The 17,304-nt window shown below is 37.5% G+C and overlaps 1 protein-coding gene across 4 annotated transcripts in view; it reads right to left on the reverse strand.

Moving 5' to 3' along the window:
* Positions 1-2,869: 2,869 nt before the first annotated feature.
* Positions 2,870-17,304, reverse strand: part of mrtfbb (myocardin related transcription factor Bb) — a 36,320-nt gene continuing 21,885 nt past the window's right edge. For 3 of the 4 annotated variants that reach the window (XM_026254408.1, XM_026254407.1, XM_026254409.1), the window contains 14 exons: positions 15,926-15,991; positions 14,783-14,838; positions 14,322-14,397; positions 14,072-14,212; positions 13,540-13,700; positions 13,143-13,250; positions 11,444-11,691; positions 9,880-10,048; positions 9,073-9,801; positions 8,854-8,985; positions 7,712-7,840; positions 6,491-6,616; positions 5,853-5,913; positions 2,870-5,774 (listed from right to left, as the gene is read on the reverse strand). In XM_026254408.1, the coding sequence (XP_026110193.1) occupies positions 5,317-5,774; positions 5,853-5,913; positions 6,491-6,616; positions 7,712-7,840; positions 8,854-8,985; positions 9,073-9,801; positions 9,880-10,048; positions 11,444-11,691; positions 13,143-13,250; positions 13,540-13,700; positions 14,072-14,212; positions 14,322-14,397; positions 14,783-14,838; positions 15,926-15,991 (2,660 nt within the window). In that variant the 3' untranslated portion in view covers positions 2,870-5,316. The remainder of the gene's footprint in view (positions 5,775-5,852; positions 5,914-6,490; positions 6,617-7,711; positions 7,841-8,853; positions 8,986-9,072; positions 9,802-9,879; positions 10,049-11,443; positions 11,692-13,142; positions 13,251-13,539; positions 13,701-14,071; positions 14,213-14,321; positions 14,398-14,782; positions 14,839-15,925; positions 15,992-17,304) is intronic. The other variant, XM_026254410.1, reaches the window with a different exon arrangement.

Genomic DNA, 17,304 nt, shown 5'->3' on the forward strand with positions numbered 1-17,304 from the left:
GGTTAGTAGGTTTTGACACTAGTTTCTGTGATTGTAAGGTGGGATGTTTTACACATTTACAAAATCCAACAGGACCAGAGTTTCCTGAAAGTGGCTCATGTTTGTTTTTCCTCAGCTCCGCGGGTGATTTTGGAAACTGGTGAACTTCCTCGACACTCGGCTCCGACGCAGTGTCCATTCTGTCGCCAGTACGTAACCACAGAGGTCACAACCAAAGCTGGCAGTGCGGCCTATATTGTGTGTTTTATTTCCATTCTTTTTTGGTGAGTTGAACTGTCGTCTGATATTTGACTTATTTATTCTGCTTTACGTCCACTATGCCACTGTGTGATTACCATTCTATCTTTCTGTTAAGGGTTAAACATGACAGTTTTGTGTTCTTGACTGTTTCTTGTGTAGTTGTATAGCTGGATGCTGTCTCCTCCCATTCTGCTTGGACAGATGCAAAGATGTCATTCACAGGTGTCCAAAATGTCGGAGTCACATACAAACATGCAAAAAGCTGTGAGGAGGGAAACGTTTGAATCCCGTAATGTGAACTGAAATGAAATGGTTCCTGGAATTGTTTCAGCTGGTGTCATCCCCATGGAATTACCTCAAGTGGCTTTTTTTAAAGGATGTAATGGCGCTATCTCGCGGTTCGCTCTCTGTGAGGATTAAGGCGACTTTTCGGTTTGGCTTTAAACTTTTATCCAGGACTATCAATACCGAAAGGAACATGTAAGATGTCTGACTTGTCTGTGAGATTTCAGTCTTCTGGTTTGAACTTAAAGAACATCCAATGCCATATTTTAATTTTGGGTTGAATATTTGCTAAATGCACCGAACATTTTTAGGTTGTACAGGACTATAAAAAAAGAAAAGAAAAGAAAAGAAAAAAAGAATGCAGGGTTTCTGTGTTTTAAAAGTTTTAAATCGGCCTTTTACAAATTACATTTAGCTACTTGAAATGCAAATGTCAACTGGAAACTGAATATATTAAGTGAGTTTATGCTTATAGCAATAATAAATATCTGCAACTGCGCTGTCAAACAATAAATCACGATTAATTGCATCCAAAATAAACATTTTTGTTTACATAATATATGTGTGTGTAATGTGTATATTTATAATGTATATGTAAATACATACACGCGCATGTATATATTTAAGAAAATACGTAATATTTTATATATTAAATATATTTATATATAATACGAATATACAAAATAAATATACATAGTAAACTCATATATTGTGTAAACAAAAACTTGTTTTGGATGCAATTAATCGTTTGACAGCACTAATCTGCAACAATGTGGTTTAAGCAGATTTTTCTGAGGGGCTATGGGCAGATATTTAGCGGCCAAACACTGAAGGTCTGTAGATAACTATTGTATCCTTTAATGTTCTTCTTCTTGCTCTTGAATCTATAGCCGCCCATAAAATGTATATGGTAAAAAGTTATTAATTTTGGCACACATATTATTTATTTCTTCAGATTCCTTGGCTGAAGGTAATTCGATTGCACCCTGTGGTGTCATTTTCCATCATACAAATTCTCCCGATATTTTGAGTTTTTAGTAAAATGTACTTTTTCAAATTCTCCTATACCATTAGCCTGATTTACATAAAAAAAAAAAAAAAGTCGAATCAGGTGATGTTCAGACAATGCTGACAAAAAAAATAATAACGTGGAATTCAAGGTGATTAGCCTTGAATAACAAGTAAATTAATAAAACAAAAAGCACATCAAAATGGTCAAGAGGATACATTTTTGTACATTCAGACCACCATGACCTGAGGGTACCTGCACAGTTTCAGCACAGTGCCACCTAGTTCATATTTTTGCTTATAACCTCTGAACAGTTTGGTCAAAAATCAAGACCACAGCTGTCTCTTTAAAGTCGGTGCAGCATACCAACTGGATTGATACCCAATGTTCCCATGTTGACCATTTTGATCTTAGCTTTGCTGTATTTTACAAAAGCATTAGCTTATGGTTACGAAATGTGTCTTTGGCACCTTGCCCTGATGGTACTCAAAACGTTTCAGGGAAACACCACCTTGTGGTCAAAAAATGCTAATAGCATTTTGTTACTTTTTTCATGAGACTGGTCTTGATGGATTTTCTTGGATCATGCCGAGAACATTGATACCATCGATACTAATTACACCACAAATGTCCTGTCTGGCATTTCGATTTTCTTTGAAAACATGCTTCCCCTCCAAAACCACTGGCCCATTTTCACCAAATGTGACAATCTTCAAATGTAAATAATCATCTTCAGATTTACTCGTCAAATAAATGTATCTTGATTTAAGGAAGTTCAGACATCTTAGGCAAAAGAATATCCCTTTTTTTTTTTTTTTTTTTTTTTGTGACCAAAAGGTACAGTAAAGTAATTCCCATATTCTAGTGGATGGGAGCAGAGCTATTCAAACCTTAAACTGTATTCATTTATTTTGTGAAATAAATTGAAAAGTAATAGAAGTCAGTTGAAAGCTGCACTTTTACTAATACAAGCCATTCTTTGATACTTAGACGTTTAGATTTGTAAAACATTGTGTTCTCTTCAATTTATTTCTTAAAAGTTCCTTTACTTGGTCTTAGAAAGTGTAAAATGTACCTTTATAAAATCTGCAGAAACCCTGGCAAGTACTTTTACAAATGCCTGATTCTGTTTGCATGTAGTAGAGCACAAGTTCTTCAGCTGGTTAAAAGCAATTCTAAATTATTTTAGCTTGTTTTGTAGGTTATGCTAGGTTAAAAATATTATCTTTGGTAAATTGTAAAATGTTAAGTATATTCATTGTGTTCTTAGAATTGCTGAATAAGGACCAAAACATGGTTCTGTCCTTAGGAAGGCCAAACAAGTAATTTCAATGAAACAATTAAATGGAACATTTTAATGATAAAAGGCTGTATATACAATAAAGATATGTACAAAGATAACCTCAAAAACATTATTTACAGTTGCACAAATACATTTGTATAAAATGTAAATTGTAAAAATATATACACTGTGCAAAATGAGGCATACAATCTACATCGCACTCAAAAGGTCAGTAAGATTTGATATATTTTTTCCTCTTCATAACAGAGCAACTACTCTTGATGGACATTGAAAAAAGGGTACACAAACCCTTATAGTCTTTACAGGTTCATTTAAAGTCTTACAGGATTTGACTCCACCATGGGCCATTTTTTTACACAGAAAAATACATGTAGAGTCATAAAATATGTTAAAAATATATATGAAAACTGCATAAATGCAGTAAAATGGTGCGTTTACAAAATTAAAAGCTTTGGGTCTCTGATAGAGACAGAACTATGGTATCCCTTTAGAAATCGCGAATTTACATTTCTAAACATAGAAATCCATTCTTTCATTTTGACAACATGCTTGGATAAGGAACTGATTGTCAATGAGTTCAGTCCAAGGTCAAGTAAGTGCACTATTTGGCATGTTTGGCATATTTCCACAGAGTGTCTAAAGAGAAACCTGCGATTACATCTGCCAAACACTGAAGAAAAAACATTTCATAGTGATCCATCTGAAGGGAGCGGTGATGAGAAATCATTCAGCCGTCTGTTTCAAACTGTTCCAGCAGATGACGCTACATTGTCACATTTTATAGAAAAAAAATTACAATCTAAAACCAAAATCTCATTTATTCTTACAAATAACTGAGAAGATGAGGTTTAGGTACATTAACAAATGCTGCCAGCTACCTATATTTCAGTGGTTATGAAGAAAGAAGCAGTGAAATTTCACTGAATTTCAGTTAATCTACATCCAAAAAACACATCTGTGCTGTACTAAAGAGCCCGGCCAATCAAAATGCAGCCGCTCTCTGATGTCATTCTGATCTGAATAGGAAAATTTCACTGGTCATGTTTAGCCTTGTTTCCCTGGTCAAGACACACAGTGTCAGTTCAGACTGTAAGAGCTGAACCCTGTCCACTCTATCTACTCTTTTGATAGGGATAAGTATGGCCCCTGGTCAGGCGTTTGTGTGCCTCTCTCCCTCCCTCTCTTTGGCCCCATGCTGAGTTTGGTAAACAACCTCTGTCTGACCTTTCCCAGTCATATACTGGATGATTTTGAATGTTTAGGAATTGAATGTTATTATTTAGCTGCCACAATTTTGAGTACCCTAATGCAACAGTTAACAGCTCATTGACCATGGCAGTTGAATGAGCCACTAAACATCACATTCGTAACAATTACCATGGCACAATGTTTCCATCACAAAAGTCTGACATTTGCAAACTCTGTAGTTAAAAGGATAGTTCACCCCAAATTTACAAGTCTGTCATTAAGCGGTTCCAAACTCAAATGGCTTTTTTTTTTCTTCAGCAACACACAAAAAGGATATTTCGTAGAACATTTCAGCTGGTTAATGGGGTCCAAAACTTTCGATCTTCAATACGGACATATAAGTAGCATGAAATAAATCCATATAAATAATTTTTTATGATGTGCAGTTTTTAAGCCTTAATTTTGGTTGGGCACATGACATGCAACATTCAGTGAGATGTGACATTTAAAGTTAATTAAATGCAAGTGACATATTTGAGTGAAGCATGTTACTAAAAAAGTTCTTGAAGGCAAATTTAACTTCGTCTCTTGTTTGCACTGATTGATGTTCTGGTGTGGTTTGAGAGTTAAAGACTGAGTAAATAAAGTTTGATCTGTTTATCATAAAATGCAATTGTGCTGCTTCAGAAAGCTTTGAATATACCAGTCAAGTGATGTGGATTCATTTTATGCTACCTTATGGCCTTTTTGGAGTTTGAAAGTTTTGGATCCCAATGGAAAAAAATAACCCAGCTGAACAAAATTTAAAACATTTTCTTTTGAGTTCAGAAAGAAAGAAAGACACGAGCTTGGAATGAGGGCAATACTTTTTGAACTTACTATCCCTTTAACTCTAAAAGAGTTTCTGGACAAGGCACTATGATTGTACTTCTAATCCTTGCTTTCCCCAAAATATATGATACATTTAAAATATGTTCTGTAAGAAATTATACTTATCAGAATCTAACAAAAAACAACATTCTAATATTCTCTATGATATAAGCCAGCAGTTTCAAAGACTGCTTCAAAATATGAAAAGCAGAAGCTCACTGCCTAAATATACAGGTGGAAAAAGTGTCTCTACATTCTTCTGCTTTGAAAGAGGTGTTGGTGACAATAACAGCACACAAACCTGCTCGTATAGGTGCAACTGAGAAAAGCTGATGCTACGCTATCAGTGGTCTGCACACGGATCCTTGGAACCATCCGCAAATCTTTTCAGAACGTCTCCAATCTCCATCCCTTGGAGAGCTCAGTCCCAGTGTAACTGTAAATCAGTGGAGTCCAAGAAATCAGAGGAAAAGACTGCAGTAGAGGAGATACCAGCAGGACCTGGAATAGTAAGGTCCAACCACTCCATGTTGTCGAGGCCTGTGTCTTGCAGAGGGAGGGCAGAAGGCGGCGTGTCAGTGAAGGTCAGATCCGAAGTGTCCATTGGGGAGTGAGACCGCTCCAGCAGCTGGTTTTTAAACTCCTCCATCAGTCTCAGGGTCCGTGGCTCAGCGTCCTCCAGCAGAGCCTCCAACTGGTTATCAGAGGCCAGGGCTACCATGTTGGGTGGAGGCGCTTGGGTTTGGTTGGGCGTGCGGGCAACGTGTATCTGCGGTGGAGGACGAGACAGCACTGTGTTGATTGGCAGGGTGGTGATGTTTGCCGTCACTGGAAGAAATTTGTCCAGAGAAGGATCCTGCCTGGATAGAGGGGATATTTCTGGGAAAGCACAGAAAGTGGTTTAGATTTAGAAACCTATTGTAGCTGAAATCAAAGAGCTGTTTTGACTTTTCTCACCGCCACTCTCGATCAAAACGTCAAACAAATCGTCCATGTGCTGACTGGTAGCAGTAGGAACCTTTATAGAAGAATACAAGGTATTAAGACAACAGAAAGTATTCAAAATCGATTACCAAGTGTGCAATGTTAGTACTGTGCCCTTCAACTGGAGGTGGAAATATTCAAATTCTGAGCACATGAATGACAGACGAAATCATATTTTTTGAGTGGAAATGTCTGTTAACCTAAATCCCAGAGCATTCTTTAGTTTTAATGCATATGCCAGGGTATGCGTACAGTCATCATCAGCATAATTTGTAATTGTGTATTCTTGCACTAATTAATCTGCCTACAAGGTGGCACCACTTTGGTTTCAGATTTGAAAAAGAAACGGAAGAGACAGAACAAACTACTAGAGATGGTAACAACAACAACAACAAAAACGGCTTTAATAAATACCTGCAACTCTTAAGTTATACGAGTTTGAAGATATTTTTATCGGATATAACGTCTGGAAAGAAATGTCGCAGACATTGTACAAAAATTTAACTTTTACTTTTCTGTGTTGCTACACACGATCAAGTGGTGTATACTTTGAAAGGTTATGTGTTTGGCTGTCAAAACTGAAGTATACTTTGGGCCTAACTTTAAATTACCTCCATTGTGGCTTGTAGACCTCTGGTCTGTTTGACAGCCTCCTCGTAGCGGGGTGGGTCTTTGCTCTTTGGACTGCGGTGATTCGATTGATGAAGGATATAGTTGAGCTGACAGGGTGAGGGAGGCTGAACAAAACATATAATTTTCAAACTCTGTAATGGGGTTACTAGGCAGAGTTCTAGACAAATAAAGAGTATACAAGAGCATACAAGGATCTTATATAAAAAAAATAAATAAATATATGCATTAGACTGATACAAATGCTTGTGCAAACTCGCCACAATGTTAAAGTGTTCTGTTCTGATTTTATGATAGTTAGCTAGCAAGTTGAGTTGAAGAAGCTGAAGAAGACTGTTTATTCTCCCACTGTTAAGGGGTCATATGATGCTATTTTTAAAGATCATTATTTCGTGTATTTGGTGTAACAATATGTTGACAAATACTGTACGTTACTGTAGGTCCTCTATGCCCCACCTCTCTCAAATGAGTTTTTTCTACAATGTCCCTCTTTCAGACAAGCGCTGTATGCTCTGATTGGCCGAGTGACCCAGTGCATTGTGATTGGCCAAACACTGCAATGCAAAGTCAGAATTACCTTCTCTCCTAGGTTCACGAAACGGTCCTCCATAAAATGCGCTGCTGTTCTGTTGTAAGTAATCTTAAATATTTCTAAATGCATCTACTTTCTGAAGAACAAATAAAGTGCTTTTGCTTTCTCCTAGATACACACAGCATCTCACTGACATGGCTGCTTCAACACTAACTGTGGTTACTGAAACCACACCTCCTTTCTTTGCGTGAACATTTGAGGGGCATTACGCAAATATTTCCACATCATGACGTAGGCAGGTTTAAACAAGCCTTTTTAGGAGGGCGTGGACGAGTCTTGACTTTGATGAAGAATATCTCTTTGAATTTGAGACTTTAGACTTTGCAACTTTACAGACCTTCTTCATGCACCTAGAGCTTGTAACACTCCAAAGAGAACGGAAAAATTGTAATCGCATCATATGACCCCTTTAATAGCCGATATAGTGCCCTTTATTGCAAAACTGAGAAAGCATTGTGTGTTTGTTTTGCATTATGAGTTCGAAACCATTTTTTAAGAGCATCTTGAACACCTGAAACGTAGCTTGTGCTAGCTAGGAGAATTTTTGTTTGTGTACTTGCGTATGCGGAGTATGTTTCAGGATGTAACAGAATGGTTGCTTTTGTCTTACTTTGTTACTAGGTCCATTTGTGTGTCTGGGGGAGTTGTTGAGGAAGCACTGGGGCATTTCTGATATGGGCTGGCTCTGGTTCTGTCTGTACTCAAACCCAGAAGATGAGCTTCCACACAGGGATAAAGCCTGTACACACATGTAGCAGGAGGCAGTTTTAGGCCCAGTGCACGGTTTAAGAAAATATGCATATATCAGTGTATAAACAGACCCTTTTGTTCTTGAACCAACTCTCCGTCTTAGTGATAAATGCTCTTTCTGATTTTCTCTGTACTCTTCTACTTCTGTCACCTATTTAGTCAGGTCTGCGTTTGATGTAGTTGAGAGGGTAATGCATCACCTGAACTCAACAGCTATTTCCAGGGCAACGTCAGAGATAAGCACTGAACATGTTGCAGGCCTCAGAAATGCTTTCCATTTCAACCTATGTGCCAAATCAGAGAGCAATGCGTCTGGGCCTTGTCATCACAAAGGTGAGCTGAACTGAATTTATGAAGTGCAGGATCATTAAAAGCAAGAGGAAAGATCTACAAGCACCCTAAAGTTTACATGCATAACAAAACAATTCGGATCATATGCTGTATTCCTTTCTAATTGTTGTTTTAATGTTTCTATTTTACTGCAAAGTAAAATATCTTTATTTGTGGTGGCTTTTCAGTTAGAATTGTGTGTAATGTATATCGTAATTACGTTGCAGCTCATATAGTTAATATGTTGCCCTGTGTCCGAGCTGAAAAGATGCGCTTGAACACGCCACAAAGATTATAGCCAATGGTCAACCAGCATATATGTTCTTAGCCAGCTTCAGAGGAAATTGCTCTCCATACCAGTAGATGGCAGCAATCTGTATTAGTCATTCCAAAAGGGAAACCGCAAAAGCTAGGGTTGTGCATATAAAAACCGTTTACAAAGCCTCCCGTTTGCTTGTTTTCATCACTTCTGTTTTCTGTTTTTAAATGAAGTCGGGGCGCTGTTCTTCCCACACTGCACGCTGTTGTGTGCACACTACATGATGGATTAGACAATACTAATTTTCAATTTTAGTGTTTGTTAATGTGCTGCCATTCAGTTGGCAGGGCAGTGTTCTCAAACTCAATTCCCATTTGATAATTTGATGTAATGATGTAAATCATTTTGCTTACTTGAGGTGGAGATGCCGTCTGATTTGAATGCTGTTGTAACATTGTGTTGTTGGACGTCTGTGTTTGCAGAAGTGGTGTTTGTATCATGCTTTGAGCCAAATTGGGCATTGTATGTTGGAGAACGGTCTGTGCCTGCAAAAAGTATAGAGAAAAACTCAAAATAAGAATGTTATTTTTCTTACTGTACATAGAACTGGCATTTCATGAATGTTAAGAGACCTGTGTGCTGATGGGATTGTTGGGCATGCTGATGGGCAGCAGGATTTGTGCGGCAGGCTGAGTGTTGATCAGTGTCTGCTGATGCAGCACTTGAGGGACTTGCTGGGTGTTGATATAGAACTGCTGGACTTGGGTGTGGTGCCGCTGGGCATGTGGCTCTTCCTGTTTCACACCAGTAGTTTGCAGAAGGGGACTCTGCTTGGAGTTGCAGCTCGGGGAGGCTCCGTTCTCTTCTTTGACCTGGACTGATGGATTGAGTTCAGGCTGCTGCCCTCCGCCCTGCTGACTTCTCTTCTCCACCTCCAGCTGCATCTTCAGCTCCTCCACCAGCCGCTGCTCCTGCTCCAGCTTACGCATGAGTTCCTCAATCTGACGCTCCTTCTCATGAAGGCGCTGGTCTTTTTTGGAGGCCTTGATGTCCATGGTCATGTCTTCAGGTGTGGGTTTGTGGGGTGAGGTGCCTGTTGGTGGACGGGCTGGAGACAATGTAAATAAAGCTTTGGTGGGACTGTCTCTGCTGTCCTCCATACTGATGTTGGAGGCCTCAGGAGAAACGGGTGGAGTTGTGCTCATGCTGTCAGGCTGCAGAGAAGCTTTGGAGATGTTCGTATCCATGGTTGTAGAAGATAGAGAGCTCCCCTGGTGGGCCTTAAGCCTTTCTATGAGATCGGTTTTGGTGCCGGATACAGGAAGTCCTCGCAATTTCAACTCCATCTTAAGCTCAGCCACCTAGAGGTTCAAAGAACAGTGGTACTTCTGCATACTTATATATTGTAGGAGCGGGAAATAAATCAGCATGTTACCTACCTTCATCTCATCTAGGTTGGTAGGCAGAGCACCGGTTTTACGACCGGTCATGGTGTTATTGGGACGTGAAGGAGCCGCATTGGGCAGAGATATCACAATGGGAGCGGGAAGACTCGGGCTGGTGCTCAGTGTGATGTTGGGGCAGCTGTTTTGACTCTCAGCTACTGGTCTGTAGAGGATGAAGGATTTTAAATGCAATGGGAACTTCCTGTTCTCTCATCATTCACAATAAACGGTTTCTCTACACAATAGAAGCGGAGGTATATCTTACAGCAACAGAAGCCAAAATGGAAAATAATTTGAGGAACTGCCGTACTACAGCTGGGGTGATGACAGGTCTTTTAGACATGATTAGTAGGTTAAACGATTATTTAAAGGCTATTGCTCATAGCACACAACGCTCACATTCTTTTCTGAGTTACATACTTCTGCAGCAAAGCAATCAGGCTCACAGTAAATCCTTTTAGTGTCAGAGCTGAAACTGATATATCAGAATCATATGGAATTGCGCTGGTCCGTAACCAATTATTCAACTGAACTGACATTATGCAAGTGAACTAGCATTATGTTTTTATCTCATATGCACAAAGTGACAGTGTTCCTCAAGGCATTGAACTCTATGAAGTGAACTGCCAAACTACAGTGCTACTGTAGCAAGTTGATGCACAGCACTTTTTATGGACAATCTGCACAATGTACATATAAAGAGGGCAAATGTAATTATTGTATATACTGGAAAAGTACAGCGTTCCATCCCCTGCTCAATATTCTCCTTCAAAATAATGTGCAAACTGAAGGCTGTACAAAACAAATATAAAAGTATAATTGCAGGCTATGCTATACATTAATCTACACAAAAACTATCCTGATCCTTAATAATAATAACAACAAAAACAAAAATAATTATAATACAAGAGGTATAATGTTTGGAAAATATTACTATACTATGAAAATAATAGACTTTTGTCTCAACATAACAATTGTTTTGTGTGTTAAATGTCTGATTTCAATTAAGAATGTTCTAATTAAAATCAATTTAGAGCCGAATTATTTCCAAAAACTAAATATTTTAGCAAAATTAATATAGTAGTCAAAGTTATATTATCAGTCAATGTGCATGCAAGTCTTTTTGCAAAATGCAAATACTCATATTTTACAACTGCAAGTGTTACAAATTGAGTTATGTACTGGACGAAAACAAACATTAAACAGAACACACATCTAACTTTAAATAAAGCTGTGCTTTGGATAGCTTGAGCGGTCCACTTTTCTTGTAGCAAAGCATCCCCCCCCCCCAAAAAAAAATGTGTTTTTCATTAATGTAAAATTACATCACTGACAGAGTTTACCAAATAATCAGTAATTCAATTTGTTCTTGTTTATCCAGATTCAAACAACATGTTATGACATTGAAAGAATAGTTAGCATAGTATACTCATGTTGTATCATTCTATTATATAATATGTGAATTATTAAACAAACTGGTTGTGAAAAATGCTTTTAAAAGGTGTTTATGCTAAGGGTTGCATGTTATGTTGGAAACGATATTGGAAGTGTGGCATACTTGAGAGGTGCTGGTAATATGGCCTGGTAACTGTAATGCTGTTGCTGCTGATTGAGGATCTGGAGTTGCAGGAACTGCTGTTGTTGCTGAAGCAGCTTGGCATATGTCGAGTCCATCGGGGCTTCACTGGGTTCCTGCTTCTGGTCGGGTGGGATGTACTGGTGATACTTGAGCTTCTTAATTCGTGGTTTAGGTTCTTTACTCCTCTTGCTTCGGCTCTTGTCACTGGACTGTTTGGGCTGGCTTTGCTGCATGGAAACAAGGACAGAAGAACTGAACAAAAGGTGTCACCTGAAATCCCACAGTCAACCCCCTAGCGCTTTGGCATGATATCACAACACAAGTCTATTTGCTTTGTGATTTTTAGGAGATTCCCTTAATGTTTCAACAAGCCCAGTTCTCTTGCTAACAGATATGTCAGCACTCTGAGATCAGCAGAAGCTGAGAGATTTGTGGGCAAAACCGCAAGTATTGCAGCTGCTGTGACTAGGTGGGTCTTGTTTGAACATCTACCTAAAATCACAGGAAGAGGAAACAGGATGCTTGGAGGGGACATGACCCTCATTGTTCCTAAATATTGAGTCACAGGATACACATGAAAATGGTTTGGCTTCTGAGGAAGGGAGTTGGAAGTCATCAGGATGTAATAACACAATTTCAAGCTGGCTTATGTGTGAGCAGGTTCCCGAAGCTCTACTGGGTCAGCAGTGACTCTCTGTCATGGAGTAAATATGCAGAGTATGCTTTGAAGGCATGGATTATGATAAGTGCACAAGTTATTGCCTGACTCCTGTTTCTATGTCCCCAGCTTCAGTTTGTTCTTCTCCGCATTATGAGTGTGAATATTTAATTTAATCTCCAATTGAAGACAGAAGACGGCTGCAAGAACTTCTACTGATTTAAGGTACCTTTGACAAGTTGTTGTAAACAAACATTTTAGAGTGACAAACAACAGCTCTTCTGCTCTCCTGTTTTACACTGTGGTACCCAACGCAGTCTTTTTTTTTTTTTTTTTTTACTAAAGATTTAAACTACTGTTCAAATCTTAAGGGTCAGTATGATTTGTTTTTCAGGATATTAATCCAAATTAATTCATTTTTCAGCAGGGATGCATTACATTTATCAAAAGTAACAGTAAAGATGTTTATAATAAATGCTGTTAATTTCAAAGTTTCCTCAAAAATATTAAGCGGCACAACAGATTTCAATACTGATACTAACAATTACTGTTTCTTGAGCAGCAAAGCATCATATCAAAATGATTTCTGAAGGCTCATGTGACACTGATGACTGGAGTCATGATGCTGAAAACTCAGCTTAGCATCACAGACATAGATTACATTAAAAATACATTTTCAAATGGAAAAACAAGTTATTTAAAACTAATAATATTTCACTATATTACCATTTTTACTTTATTTGGATCAAATACATGCAGTCTTGTTGAGCATAAGAGACATAAGGTTAAGATTAAATCTTTGACTCATTTTTTATTTTAGTTAATGTCTGACTATCATGATTGCATTATCAATTTTTTACCTCTTACTCTTTCAGTTTCACAGTCGACGTGGTCTTTTTCATTATTTAGCTGGAGCTGCTGTTGTGAAATTAGCCAGTAATGCTATGAGTCACTGACCCTTATCTCAAAAATAAACATAGGCAGGAAATGACATCATGGTGTTTAGGACATATGGTTTACCTTCACAAGGGTGGGTCCAGGCTTTGTGGGAGCAGCAGCAGTGACTGTCTGAGTTGAAATCATTACTCGGCCATCTTCTACTGATGTTCTGTTCAGGAAGTCTGGACTCTGGGTTGTAGGTGGACACAGTTGATAAAAAGAGATTAAAAGCCATATGGCCATAAGAAGGGACAGAGACGTATAAATCTAACCAGCACCACAAGGCTGATGTCTGGATAATTTGTAGAGAAAACCGACACGACTTAGCTCTTTGGGAGAGCTTCATACTTCATATGCTTTAATTGAATCACTCTCTATCAGACCTATTCATCATAAGCTAACTGTAAACTTTAAAACTGAATATTTCTGAACTGGTTATCAGCCTGGATGTGAATTTAGGGACTGTTAAGAGACTGACCTGGAGTTTGGAGCCAGTTGGAGGTGAAACAGAGGATGGTTCAGGCAGTCTGGCTTCTATAGGAGAAGATACAGAGCCTTGAGACTCATGACTAGCTGGCTGCTCTGGAGACAGGGCTTCACTGCTGTCCTCATTGAAGTTATAAACATCCAGTCCTCCAACTTCAGTGTCAAACAAAAACGAACATAAAAAAAAACACACAAAACAACAAAGAAAACCAAATCAAATAATAGCAATAAACACAAAAAAAAAACAAAATAAAGAAAACCAAACCAAATAAAAGCAACAAACACAAAAAAACAAAAAGAACACCAAACCAAACAAAAGCAACAAACACAAAAAAACAAAATAAAGAAAACCAAACCAAACAAAAGCAATAAACAAAAAACAAAACAAAGAAAACCAAGCCAAACACAAAACAAAAAAACACAAAACAACATAAACAAAACAATTTAGTAACTGACTTTTACTTTCCTTGGCAATTCTAGTGAATTTTAGTAAGCATGGAAAAATAAATATTTTTCATTTTTACCAACGTCAACAGGCAGAATGTTCTTCTCCACCAGTTCCATTGGTCCAGGCCTCTGTGCAATCTTCTCATTGAGGTCATCTGCTAGACGCGCCCTCTTTAGTTTCATCTGAGTGGCTTGCAAAGAAGCCTCTGCGTGGGTTTCTGCAATACATAACATCAGACCAGACCGTAATAAAGCTGCGAGATAAATTAAGTATCCAGGAAGTTAGGCAAAATGCTAAAAATCACATCCGTTTGATAAGGTGCGTACCTTGTAAAATGTGCATACGAACAAGTTCAGCGCGGTCAGGTCTCCTGTGGATTTTATGCTTCAGGAAGTTCTCGGTCTGTATGATGAAAATGCAGTATGAGTAAATGAATTTAAGATTTTCCATGAAATGGAATTTTGAAATGGAATTTTAATATTGTTCTCACAGCACTAGCTGTCAAATGTTGATTTCTAGAAAACAGGGTGGCTGATGGCCAACAAAGTGTGATATATTATGTAATTAACTCATTATGAAAAAATTATGTAAACAAATCTGTTGAATTTCTTTTACTCAGACACTCAGAATTTACACATGACTTTAGCAAATGAAATGACGATAAACAACACATATAATGGAACTGTTGTGATTTTTCTAGAACATTATTTTACTAAACCTGTGTAAAGTCCAGTTCACTAATAAATAATGCAAAGTGTAGGAATGTTTCTCAATGTTTGAGTCTTACTCTTGCCCTCTCCAGACTTCTGACCTGCCCGTGAAAAGCTGCAGGTGTCTTCAGCGCTGGAAAGAAAAATATATTCAATGCCTTCATTTCAAAACAAGTCACATGACATTATTTAATATCCTGTTATATAATACATAATGTTTTCATGGCACAAAGCTTCATATATATGCATAAAACAAAAGTCAATCTGCCAATGGGTAAAGAAAAATACAATTCATTCAACATATTCTCTGAAAACAAGTTAAATTATTAATGTCATTTCCTTTGCATAAATCATGTTTTAACCATTTTTAGAATATTTTTTACATATTTAAAAAAAATTTTTTTTCAAACAACATTTCAAGAAAAATTTCTGCTACAAGTATTTCAGTGGGCGTTGAACTGTCATCTGCATGCACTGCCAACAGGAAACGAGTGCTATGTCACAGTCACTATAGTTGCTCCTCCTGATTAGTCGTAGATCACTAACCAAGAGTGGCCTCTTAAATGGTCTACTGCGCTTACAACAACACTTTCAGGAAAGGTATATAAGCCTGACGTTAATGTGATTAAAGAATGCAAGAAATGGTCTTTGTGGGAGAATCCGAGCCATTAAGCATTGACTAAAGCCCGGGAGGTGACCACAGATCTTGCTCAGCAAAAGTGCAGGACCAGTCGCTGACTCACTCTTGTTACTCTTGGAGCTTGGACCATGACGTTAGGGGCCCTATACAGACGGCTCCTGCGGTTTCACACATAAATCAGTCACTACTGTTCTATTTCTCCTTCCTTATCAGTTTGTATCCTCAACAGACACTTTCTTTTATTAGAACTGCACTCCTTACTGACATGCATAACTTACTCCATCCCCGTGCCGTCAAAAGGGTAATCTACAAAAAATTGTGTCTGGAGGAAATTGTGTTTCACTTAATGAAGAATAAGTATAGTGTGTGTACAGAGCTTAGGCGATAATATAAGTGGCACTTTGTTATTGATGCTGGTTTAAGAGTTAAAACAACAAGGAAGCAGATAATTTGATTAACATATTTTTTCGGTCGCAACCGATTTTTTTTCCATGAAAGTAAACTGCATGCAGGCTGAATTTGTCTAAACATTAATAGTTGACATTTGAGCGTTAGGTTTCCATGAAGCATGCATACTCACGTGGCATGATGCCCTGGTCTGCGAGCTGCTCGCGTGTGCGCCTCTGCTGTAGTCTTAACTGAAGCACTGTGGAGGAAGCAAAAACAGAAAAATGTAACTTGATGAGTTTCTACTTTTAAAAGGGATAGTTCAGCCTAAAAAAGAAAATTCTATCACTAATTACTCACCCTCATGTCATTCCAAACTCAAAGACCTTCTTCAGAACACAAGTTAAGATATTTTAAAGTAGTTAAGAAATTACCAAAATGAAGGCCCATAAAGGTAGTAAGGACATCATTTAAATAGCCCATGTGACATAACTGGTTCAGCCGTAATTTTTTGAAGATAATTTCTTCTCTTCCATGTCAGTCATTGACGTGCAACGACATGCAATTCTACAACAAAAATTATTGTAGCTTCATAAAATTATGGTTGAATCACTGATGTCACATGGACTATTTTAACGTTGTTGTTACTACCTTGCTGTGTCTTGAATGTGTCAGTTGCATTGCTGTCTATGGAGAGTCAGAAAGCTCTCGGATTTCATCAAAAATATCTTAATTTGTATTCTGAAGATGAACAAAGATCTCATGGGTTTTGAAGGACATGAGGGTGAGTAAATAATGACAGAATTTTCAATTTTGGGTGAACTATCCCTTTAACTAAAATTGAAATAGAATATAAAAACTAAAAATTATTTAATTTCAGCTAGTTGCTAAGATTTCTCATTTTCATTCAGTTTAAATTGATGTATTGTACTGGAATAACTCAAACATTTTAAAATGACAACAATAACAAAAAAAAATTATATAAAAAAATGAATATGACAAAAACAACAAAATAATAAAAAATAAAATAAAATGAAAACAAAAACATACAAATAAAAACTAATTCAAAACAATAATAAATACTATAATACTATGTCAATGATACTAAAATGATTGACAGGTTTATAGCACCATATACAATGGGGTATTACAACAATAATAATAACAACAATAAAAGAATAAATGAATAAAGAAAGAAAGAAAGGCCAAAATCGTGATGTGTGGTATTAAGTTATTTATTCTATGCATAATTTTAATAGCAAAAAGTAAATAGTGGTAGTATTGCTTGGTTTTGGTGCTTCTGGTTATAAATCAAATTAGAACTTAACACATCACAAATAATCCACAACATTTAATCTTTCATCCAAAATGTTTTGGGGATGAAGGTCAACCCAAGATTTGTACTTGAAATGAAATGTATTAAGTAACAAGTATTAAGCCTTAAAAAAAAAACCTCAACAGTTTTGACCTCAAAAGCAAACATACAACAGATTGCTGTTTATTAAAGTGATAAACAACAGGCCAGCGTCCAAAGCACAAAATAATAAACACTGCAATGGTCCTATCAACCTC

This window comes from Carassius auratus, chromosome 5, assembly GCF_003368295.1.
Source record: "Carassius auratus strain Wakin chromosome 5, ASM336829v1, whole genome shotgun sequence".
Lineage (NCBI taxonomy): Eukaryota > Metazoa > Chordata > Actinopteri > Cypriniformes > Cyprinidae > Carassius > Carassius auratus.